The sequence below is a fragment of the Phacochoerus africanus genome, chromosome 1, assembly GCF_016906955.1.
Source record: "Phacochoerus africanus isolate WHEZ1 chromosome 1, ROS_Pafr_v1, whole genome shotgun sequence".
Classification (NCBI taxonomy): Eukaryota; Metazoa; Chordata; class Mammalia; order Artiodactyla; family Suidae; genus Phacochoerus; species Phacochoerus africanus.
This window is the reverse complement of record NC_062544.1, coordinates 159,178,320-159,188,970: the sequence shown is the minus strand read 5'-3', so window position 1 is coordinate 159,188,970 and position 10,651 is coordinate 159,178,320. Positions and strand designations below refer to the sequence as shown.

Below are 10,651 nucleotides of genomic sequence, written 5' to 3'. Positions count from 1 at the left end.
TTTCTTTCAACAAAATCTTTTATTGGCAAAGCTTGGGGAAACTGGCAGGATTGTCTGGTGAAGAAACTTCCCCAAGTCTGGCTGTGATTTCAACTGAAGCCAAACTGCTCAGATGCATGTTTTGTCGGCTCCAGGATTATGTTATGATACAGATTTCTCCAGGTGAAACCATTGCTTTATAACCCTCCTGACAAGCCCACTAACAGGGGCTTGTGAAAAATCATGTGAACCCCTTTAGATATGCAAGATTCTGTGTTTGGGGCAACTTAGTAAAGGGTGGAGCTTCCTAGGAACTTACTGTGTTTCGCATTAATCTTCTGCCAATGATTTACTTCCTTCAGTGTTGTTGAATTGGGAGATTGGGTGGTGATTTCTCAAAGTGTAGCAGGAAAAAACTTGTCATTGCTAAAATCGCTGGCATCAACTAACTGCAAGTTTCTGGCTGGAAGGTAAGCTCTAATTTATTGGATTGGTATTTTCTAAAGGAGTTACATAGAATGCAAACCCCCCCCCCCAAAAAAAAAAACCCAAAAAAAACCAAAAAACCAAAAACCACACACACAAAAACCCCCACTGATGAATGGAGATCTCTGCTCTCCTGGAATTGCTGGAATAGAACCTTCAACTAATGCTGAAGGAGAGAGAGGTACTGCAGATAACTGCTCAGAGCCTGGGCTTTTGGAGACTGGTAGACCCAAGTTAAAGTCATCGTTCTGCCAACTAATCTGGGCAAGGTATTTAACTCTAACCTTCAGTTTTCTTCTTCTTAGTTCTATTAGTTTTGAGGTAAGTTATCTTGAATTTTCTACGTAAGCAATCATAATTTCTACAACTAGTCATATTTTTGCCTCTCCCTTTCTAACATTCATAATAGAAATTCTTTTCTCTTGTTTCATTGCATTGGTTAGACTTAGAGAATGATAGTGAAGAGTAAGAATGATCATGGACAGCCATCTATTCTTGGTCTTAATGGGGATGTTTCAAATGCTTCACATAAAGAGCGATAATTGCTATGTTCTGGTAGACATTGTTCATCAGCTTAAGAAAGTTTTCTTGTGCTTTTTAAAAGTCATGAACAAATGTCAAATTTTATCCTGTTCTTGTAATCTATTGAGCCAAAGTGATCATACAGTTTTGTTCTGTAATCTGTTAAAACAATGCATTTCATTAATAATCTTCCTATTCATTATTTTCCTGTTGAGAATTATTCTTAAATTCCTCAGAAAAGCCCTTATCAAGGCACTAACATTGCCGGATTTAATTTGATCATATTCTATTTAGAATTTTAACAATCAAAGCTTATAATTATTAGGGAAACGCAAATCAAAACCAAAGTGAGATATCACCTCACACTTATCAGAATGGCTAGCATCAGGAGTTCCCTTCGTGGCTCAGCAGTTAATGAATCTGACTAGCATCCATGAGGATGCAGGTTCGATTCCTGGCCTTTCTCAGTGGGTTAAAGATCCGGCGTTGCTGTGAGCTGTGGTATAGGTCGAAGACTTGGCTCGGATCCTGCATTGCTGTAGCTGTAGTGTAGGCCAGCAGCTACAGCTCCAATTCAATCCCTAGCCTGGAACCTCCATAGGCCGCTAGTGCAGCCCTAAAAAAAAAAAAAAAAAAAAAAAAAAAGAATGGCTAACATCAAAAAATCTACAAATAACAAATGTTGGTGAGGAGTGGAGAATAGGGTAGACTCCCTCATACACTGTTAGTGGGAACATAAATAGGTGCAGCCACTGTGGAAAACAGCACAGAAGTCCGTCAAAAAACTAAAAATAGAATTACCATATGATTCAGCAACTCTATTCTTTAGTACATATACCCAAAGAAAACATAAACACTGACTTGAAAAGACACATGCACCCCAATGTACATAGCAGCACTATTTATAATAGGCAAGATATGAAAGCAACACAAGTGTCTGTCAACAGATGAACGGATAAAGAAGATGTGGTGTATAAAAAATATGTATATATATATTATGGAATTATTACTCAGCCATAAAAATAATGAAATTTTGCCATCTGCAGCAAGGTGGATGGACCTAGAGAATATTATGCTTAGTGAGATGTCAGAGAGGCACAAATACTGTATGATGTCACTTAGATGGAGAATGTAAAAAATAATACAAGTGAATGCATATGCAAAACTGAACCGGACTCACAAATATAGAAAACAAACTGGTGGGTGCCAGAGATAGGGTATTAAGTCTACTAAGTATAAAACTGATAAGCAACAAGGATGTATTATATAGCAAGGGAATTATAGCCATTATTCTGTAATAACTTTTAATGGATGTAGTCTATAAAAATAATGAATCACCATGTCGTACACCTGAAACTAATCTAATATTAAAAATCAAATAGGAGTTCCCATTGTGGCTCAGCAGAAATGAATCTGACTAGTATCCATAAGGATGCAGGTTCGATCCTTGGCCTCGCTCAATGGGTTAAGGATCCGGCATTGCGGTGAGCTGTGGTGCAGGTCACAGACATGGCTCAGATCTGGCATTGCTGTGGCTGTGGTATAGGTTGGCAGCTGTAGCTCGGATTCAACCCCTAGCCTGGGAACCTCCATATGCCGTGAGTGCAGCCCTAAAAAAAGCAAAAAAAAAAAAAAAATCAACTATACTTGAATTAAAAAAAATTTAAGCTTGGAAGTGATATTCATGTATCAGCTTCTTGCATGCTATCTTTATAAGGTTTTATGAATATGAGTTTTAATTAACAGTGTTGATTTTAGGGAGCAGTCCAGGAGAGAGTAGTAGACATGCTGATGAAGCTCCAGCTCTCCCTGTTGATCGTCCTTCTTGCCTGTGGCTTCCTCTACCAGTTCACCCTGAAGTCCAGCTGCCTCTTTCCCTTCCTGCCTCCCTACAAGTCCCAGCAAGGGCTGGAAGCCCTCCTGGGCCATGGGCGCAGCATCGTGTTCCTAGAGACCTCTGAGAGAACAGAGCCATCACCGCTGGTCTCCTGTGCTGTGGAGTCTGCGGCCAAGGTTTACCCTGAGCAGCCTGTGCTGTTGCTTTTGAAGGGTCTCACCAATTCCACGCAGCTGCTCTCAAACTCCACGTCCCCAGCCCTTTCCCTCCTCTCAGCCATAGACAATGTTTTCCTCTTCCCTTTGGATATGAAAAGCTTGTTTGAAGACACACCGTTGTTTTCCTGGTACACTCGAGTAAGTATTCAGAGAAACTTAGAATGTCAGTGTGGGACCACAGAAAATGGGCCCAATCTAGTCATTTTACAGATGGGTACACTGAGGGTAAAGACTGAGTGTCAGAAATGGGACTAGAACCCAGATCCTTTGCCTCTTGCCTGGCCTTCTTTCTACAGTGCTGAGTCCTGACTCAAGGAAACAGGAGAGAATTTAGGCTTATCTTTACCCTGGTGCCTTTTGCTTTCAGTTTATTTCTTAGGATTTCTTGAGACTATTCTTAATCCAATGTTCTTATATCTTTTCTAGGTATATAGACCGTTCCTTTTTCACTGACAGTTTAACTCCATCTATGTTAAACTTTTGTTTTTTGTTTTTGTTTTGCACCTGAGGGGGGAAATTAGGAAATACTTAACTTGAAAATGATGTAAAGAGAAAATTCATGAAGAGGGAGTTCCCTGGTGGCCTGGTGGTTAAGGAGCTCATTGTCACTGCTGTGGTGCGGGTCTGATTCCTGGCTGGGTAACTTCTGCATGCAGCCACAAATAAATAAATAAATAAGCTACATTTATTCAAAAAAATAAAGAAAATTCATGAAGGATCAGGTGGAGTGCTGCTACAGGAGACTGGTTTACATTGAGATATGATCAAGAAACTCCTGGGGCTTTTAGGAAATTTGCAATTTCGTGTGAAATCTCTTTCTATCTCTCACACTAAAGGACAGGGCTCGGATTCTATGTTGCCGTGGCTGTGGCTGGCAGCTGTAGCTCTGATTCAACCCCTAGCCTGAGATCCTCCAGGTGCCATGGATGTGGCTCTAAAAAGCCAAAAAAAAAAAAAAAATTAGTGTTCCATTTGGGAGCACTGGCATTTATAATGGTTTACTTTTATTCATTTCAAAGTCATTTTCTGTTTTTGCTCACATTTCAGCATTTTCAGTCATCTTCGACTCCTCTGTCTCCTGCTCCATATCCAATCCATCAGCAAATCCTGACCAGCTCTATCTTTACCATGTGCCCAGAATCTGACCACTTCTCTCATCTTCTCTGCTGTCACCCAGGTCCAAGCCACCATCATCTCCTGCCTGGATTATTCTGACTGCTTCTGAACTTGCCTCTTTGCTTCTGCTCTTCCCCCTGCCCCAAACTGTTTTCCACAGCACAGCCAGTGTGACCCCTACCCCCATCACATTTCCTACCCCTCTCCCTCCACTACTCTGCACTGCTGTTGTCCTGTTCCTGCACATAGTGAGTGCCCTCCTGCCCCAGGGCTCTTGTACTTGCTGTTCCCTCTACCTAGAACCCTTTTCTGAGAACCAGCATCATTCACCCACCCACTTCATCCAAGGTTCTGCTCAAACCCAAGATAAGATAGTGCTCCATCCCGCCCCCTTCAGAGCCCCCTTGCCTGGCTTTTTTCCTTCATAGTCCTTATAAATATTCAGCATATGATATATTTATTTGTTTATTGTCTATCTCCTGCCAGTAAAGATTTTTGTCTGTTTACTGCTACATCCTCAACAGCTGTAACGGAGCTGGTTGCGGGAGTTCTTATCGTGGCTCAGTGGTATCGAACCTGACTATATCCATGAGGATGTGGGTTTGATCCCTGGTCTTGCCCAGCGGGTTAAGGATCTGGTGTTGCCGTGAACTGCGGTGTAGGTTGCAGGTGTGGCTCGGATCCTTCATTGCTGTGGCTGTGGCTAGGCCATCAGCTGCAGCTCTGATTCAACCCCGAGCCTGGGAACTTCCATTTGCTGTGGGTTGGCCCTAAAAAGACCAAAACAAAAACCAAAAACCAAAACTCAAAAACAAACAAACAAAAAGTCAGAGCTGGGTGACTAGTAAGTAAGCTTTCAATGAATATTATTAAAGGAATTAATTAGTGGATGAAGGCAAGGATGCATTTTAAGAGTCTTTTGCCAATTTCTCAAAGAGCATAGATATTAATCTGTTCTACATTTTCCTAGTTTATTTTTTCCTTTATCAGTTCTCAGCATTTTTAGGACTTAAAAATTTTTTTTCTTCACGGTTTCATAGTTGTGGTTAAGTTCCATCCAGCTGAAAGTGACTCATACAGTTCACTGTGAAATTCCTTCTGGGCTTCTTTTTTATCTTTGCCTGCTTTAATTTTTTAATTTTTTATTTTTTTAGCTTTTTAGGGCCACACCCTCAGCATATGGAGGTTCCCAGGCTAGGGGTTGAGTGGGAGCTGCAGCTGCTGGCCTACACCACAGCCACAGCAATGTAGATTCTGAGCCATGTCTGCGACCTACACCACAGCTCATGGCAACATCAGATCCTTAACCCACTGAGCGAGGCCAAGGATCGAACCTGCATCCTCATGGATGCTAGTCACATTCGTTAACCACTGAGCCACAACGGGAACTCCCTGCTTTAATTTTTTTTTAAAAAAACAATTTCATGAAATCTTTAAAAGCTGCTAAACCTTTCCCACTGATACTGACTGCTGCAAACTTTTTACTTAAAGGCAACATTTTTGGTTGGAGGTAATTTTAGTAAATTTGCAAAATTGGTCTTTTGGCAGACAGATTTTTGGGAAGTTGGCTTGCTTCCTCTAGAGCTACAGGGGGCCTGGCCTCCCAATGTGACCCCCCCTCCCTCTTCCCCTGCTTGGGGGCTGATTTGCATCTGCTCCTGCAGATCAACAGCAGTGCAGAGAGAAACTGGCTCTACGTCAGCTCAGATGCATCCCGCCTGGCCATCATCTGGAAGTATGGCGGTGTCTACATGGACAGCGATGTCATCTCCATCAGACCCATCCCTGAAGAGAACTTTCTAGCTGCACAGGAGTCTAAGTTCTCTAGTAATGGGGTGTTTGGATTCCTTCCCCACCACCCTTTCCTGTGGGAGTGCATGGAAAACTTTGTGGAAAATTACAATTCGGATATTTGGGGTCACCAGGGTCCCTACTTGATGACAAGGATTTTGAGAGTATGGTGTAAACTCAGAGACTTCCAGGAGGTGAGCGACCTCAGGTGTATGAACCTGTCCTTCCTACACCCCCAAAGATTTTATCCCATCTCATACCCAGCGTGGAAGCGCTACTACGAAGTCTGGGACACAGAGCCGAGCTTCAATGACTCCTACGCCCTGCATCTGTGGAACCACATGAACCGCGAAGGGAGGGCTGTGGTTAGAGGAAGCAATACACTAGTGGAAAACCTCTACCGTAAGTACTGTCCCAGGACTTACAGGGACCTGCTTCAAGGTCCAGAGGAGTCGGTGACTTGGGAGTGGGATCCAGGTAACAAATAGAGGCAACACTGGGTTGCTGCTGCTATATTGTGGAACTGGCCACTTCCTGGAGTGCCAGACTTTCGCCTGATCTCCACTTTCCCCATGGGTGTGGAGGCTCACCCATGTATCAGTCACAGTTACAAGTTTCCACATCATTTTATGGAAAAACTATTAGAACTAAGAAATGCATTCAGTAAAGTTACAGAATCAATACATAAAAATCAGCTGCATTTCTAACAACTAACCCTGGAACTATCAGAAAGAAAACATTCTTATTGACAACTGCATCAAAAAGAACAGAACACCTGGGAATTAATTTAACCAAGGGTATGAAAGAAAACCTGCACATTGTGAGTTCCTGTCATGGCCCAGCAGAAAGGAATCTGACTAGCATCCAAGAGGACACAGGTTCGATCCCTGGCCTTGCTCAGTGGGTTAAGAATCCGGTGTTGCCATGAGCTGTGGTGTAGGTAGCAGACTCCCCTCAGATCCCAAGTTGCTGCTACAGCTGCAGTAGTCCAATTTGACCCCTAGCCTGTGAACCTCCACATGCCTCGGGTGTGGCCCTAAAAAGCCAAAAAAAAAAAAAAAAAAAGGAAAAGAAAACCTGCACATTGAAAACCTTAGGATGTTGATGAAGAAACTGAAGATACAATAGAAAGGTATCACATGCTCATGGACTGGAAGAATATATGGTAAAAATGTCCACTCTACCCAAAACAATGTCCACATTGAAAGCAATCCTTACCAAAATTCCAATGACATTTTTCAGAGAAAGAGCAAAGAATCCTAATATTTGTGTGGAACAACAAAGGACCAGGAATAGCCAAAGCAATCCTCAGAAAAGAGAATAGGCTGGAGGATCTCCCTCCTTGACTTCAAACTATATTAGGAAGCTACCATAATCAAACAATGGGTGGTCCTGGCACAAAAACAGACACACGGACCAAAGGAGCAGAACAGAGAGCCCAGAAATAAACTCACACCGATGTGGTCAGTAAATTTAAGATAAAATGGCCAAGAACATACAACGGGGAAAGGACAGTCCTGCAATAAAGGGTGCGGGGAAAACTGGATACTGGACTTCGGCTACGTGGCCCACAGCACGGACCAAAACTCCAGTTTCCCACATCAAGCCCTTCCTCTCCTGGGTTGTCTGCTGACAGGCCACCCTCCCCCCCAAGTCAATAGGACACAGGTAGTTTCTCCCCACTTTTCCTCACTTCTCTTCACCTCTCCCTCACCTTTTTTTCTCCCGACTGGCCCCCCTCAGAGGGTCCTGAAGAAACTGCACTCCTGTCCACATGGTCGCAGACCCGTGTTGTCCTGAAGCTGAAACCGCAGCAGGTCCTAAGGAGACCGAGCACTGACATCACTGACGTCGCCCTTCAGTGTCCGAAAGCCGAGACCCCAGTAGAGCCCAAGGAGGCGGAGCTTCTGGCAAGGGCACGGGGCTGAAACTTCTCTCGAGCCCGGGGTCATAGAAGCGGGCTCAGCGCCCCCTGCAGGCAGTGGGGGAAGTGCAGACTGCGCCTGTCAGGACAGGCTTTCTGTGTGCAATAGAAAAATCCCACAGACCATTGGTGTATAAAATATAGACATCTATTTCCTCATCCCGTAAAAGTAACCTGAAGGCAGGCAACTCAGGGTGCGTATGGTCACTGCGGTCATCAGGGACCTCAGCTTCTTGTATCTTTCTGCTTGTCATCTTTAGTAGCTGCAGCCATAGTCCATATGGCGCCTTGATCTCCAGCCCATCACTTCTGCATTTCAGGAGCAGGATGAAGTTTTATTTTATGAAAACTTCCTGCCAGTACCATACACCTATTCCCCTTACATCTCATTGACCAAAATGCAGCTGCAAGAGAGGCTGGAACATTTAAAGAAGAGAAAATAAATGTTAGGATAGGGAGCTAACAGTTTTGCTACATGTTAAATTTACTTCTGTGAGATTAATTACAAGACCTGTTAGAGAATTGACTGGGGAATAAAGAGACTTGATTTCTAGTCCTGAATTTGATATTCATTAACACACTCAATAATATTAATTGAGCCCCTTCTGTGTGCCAAGCACTGATTTAGATGCTGAACAAAGCTGAATCAGCAGACGAGGTCCTGTCTTAAGTCAGCTGGGCTTCAATAACAAATACTATGCACTGAGTGGCTTATAAACAAGAATTTGTTTGTCACAATTCTGGAGGCTGGAAGTCCAAGATCAGGGTGCCAGCATGGTTGGGTTCTAGTGAGGATTCTATTCTGAGTGGCAGATGACACCCTTCTTGTTGAATCCTCATGTAGTGGAAAAGGCCAAGGGAGCTCTCTGGGGTCGCTTTTGTAGGGGAACTAATCCCATCCAAGAGGTTTCCACCCTCATGACCTAATTACCTCCCCAAAAGCCCCACTTCCTGATGCCATCATTTTGAGGGGTAGGATTTCAACATATGATTTTTGGGGGGGATACAATCATTCAGTCCACTGCAGGTCCCTAGTACTCAGCATCCTAATGACTGGTCACATCCTCCCACCCTATACCCTCCTCCCCTCCCCAGGGGGTCTGCTATTTCCTACTCTACCCCAGTTGGCTTATAAAAGCAAATTACAAATTTAATTTTAAAAACTTATAATTAGAGTTCAGAGTTCCCATCGTGGCTCAGCAGTAATGAACCTGACTAGTATCCATGAGGACATGGATGGTTTCGATCCCTGGCCTCGCTCAGTGGGTTAAGGGATCCAGCGTTGCCGTGAGCTGTGGTGTAGGTCACAGACACAGCTTGTATCTGAAATGTTGCTGTGGCTGTGGCATACGCTGGTGGCTGCAGCTCCAATTTGACCCCTAGCCTGGGAACTTTCATATGCCAAGGGTGGGGCACTAAAAAAGAAAGAAAGAAAGAAAGAAAAAAACTGTTGCCCTTTCTACTGTCACATAAAATTTTACCTCTTCTTTCTAGGAAGTGTGAGAATTAATATTTCTTCTACAAATATCCATCAGCCAAGATTTTCTAGGACTTTCCTTTTGGTTGTTGCTTTATGGGAAATGTATTTTGTTTTTTTCTCCAAGTATAAAATTATGATGCCTTTTCAGACTCCATCCACCTATCCCCTTTCATTCTGATATTTCCTAGTTTGAGAACCCTGCTCTCACTTTTTTATTAAAAAAATACTCACAAATTGGGAGTTCCCGGTAGTTTGGCGATTAGAATTCAGCGCTTTCCCTGCTGTGGCCGGGGTTCAGTCCCTGGTCTGGGAACTGAGATCCCACATCAAGGCGCAGTGGCTAGAAGTAAATAAATAAATAAAAACAATAAAATTTGATTTCTAACATTTAAAAACTACTCACAAGTCATGTCTCCTGCCCCAGTCATGCCTCCTGCCCCAGCTTTATTTATTCCCAGCTACTTGCTCTTTATTCTTAGGTCCAGTCTGACACCAGAGTGAGACTTTAGGGCTGCTGCTATTCCCTATGGCTGCCCGCTGACCTGTGTCCCCAAACCCCTGCTGGTTTTCAGCTCACCTGAGTGTCTCCACAGATGAGGATTCCTAGGGCAAGACTTCTGAGGGGAAGCAGAGTCACACCCAATAAATCTCATTTCCGTAGCTGGAGAATGCATGACAAATGGTTCTCCAACTAACAGTTCCAATCACTGGGGTTTTGAAGGATATTTCCAGTACTTCAAAAAAATATATGAACTGTTTTACGATGGGACCGCAGAGGTCAACCTGAAGTTACATTTCTTTATGTTGGGCTGTAATTATGTGAACTCACTGTAGCAATACTGATAATCTGAAGTTTAGAGAGAGTTTTACATGGCAGTAAAATGTTTTTTATTAATAAAATGTAGAGAATAAGCTAATAATGTATTATTTAATAAATTCAGTTTGTTTAGTGGAAAGGAATATTTCAAAACTCAGTGGTGATGGAAAAAATTACATAGACTAAAAAATACATGCTTTTTAAAAAGTACTAGGGATATAATGTACAACATGATGCGTATAGCTAACACTGCTATGTGATATAAAGAAAGTTGTTGAGAGGGTAAATTCTATGAGTTCTCATGACCAGGAGATTTTTTTTTCGTTTTTCTTTCTTTTTACTGTATCTGTATGAGAAGATGGAAGTTAGCTGAACCTACTGTGGTTATCATTTCACAATATATGTAAAAAAAATCATCATGATGTATCCCTTAAACTTAGACAATGATGTATGACAGTTATTTCTCAATAAGCCTGGGAAG

General features: G+C 42.8%; 1 protein-coding gene across 1 annotated transcript; it reads left to right on the top strand.

Annotated features, from left to right (window-relative positions):
* Positions 1-324: 324 nt before the first annotated feature.
* On the top strand, positions 325-6,996 carry A4GNT (alpha-1,4-N-acetylglucosaminyltransferase). The gene is made up of 3 exons (XM_047754719.1): positions 325-449; positions 2,746-3,180; positions 5,823-6,996. The coding sequence occupies exons 2-3, from the start codon at positions 2,773-2,775 to the stop codon at positions 6,435-6,437; spliced, it is 1,023 nt and encodes a 340-aa protein (XP_047610675.1). The 5' UTR covers positions 325-449; positions 2,746-2,772; the 3' UTR covers positions 6,438-6,996.
* Positions 6,997-10,651: the final 3,655 nt, after the last annotated feature.

Bases quoted from the DNA above. Each gene is read 5' to 3' on its own strand.
- A4GNT (XM_047754719.1), top strand. From the start codon at position 2,773: ATGCTGATGAAGCTCCAGCTCTCCCTGTTGATCGTCCTTCTTGCCTGT. The intron at 3,181-5,822 runs GTAAGTATTCAG...CTGCTCCTGCAG, and splicing joins TGTTTTCCTGGTACACTCGA to ATCAACAGCAGTGCAGAGAG.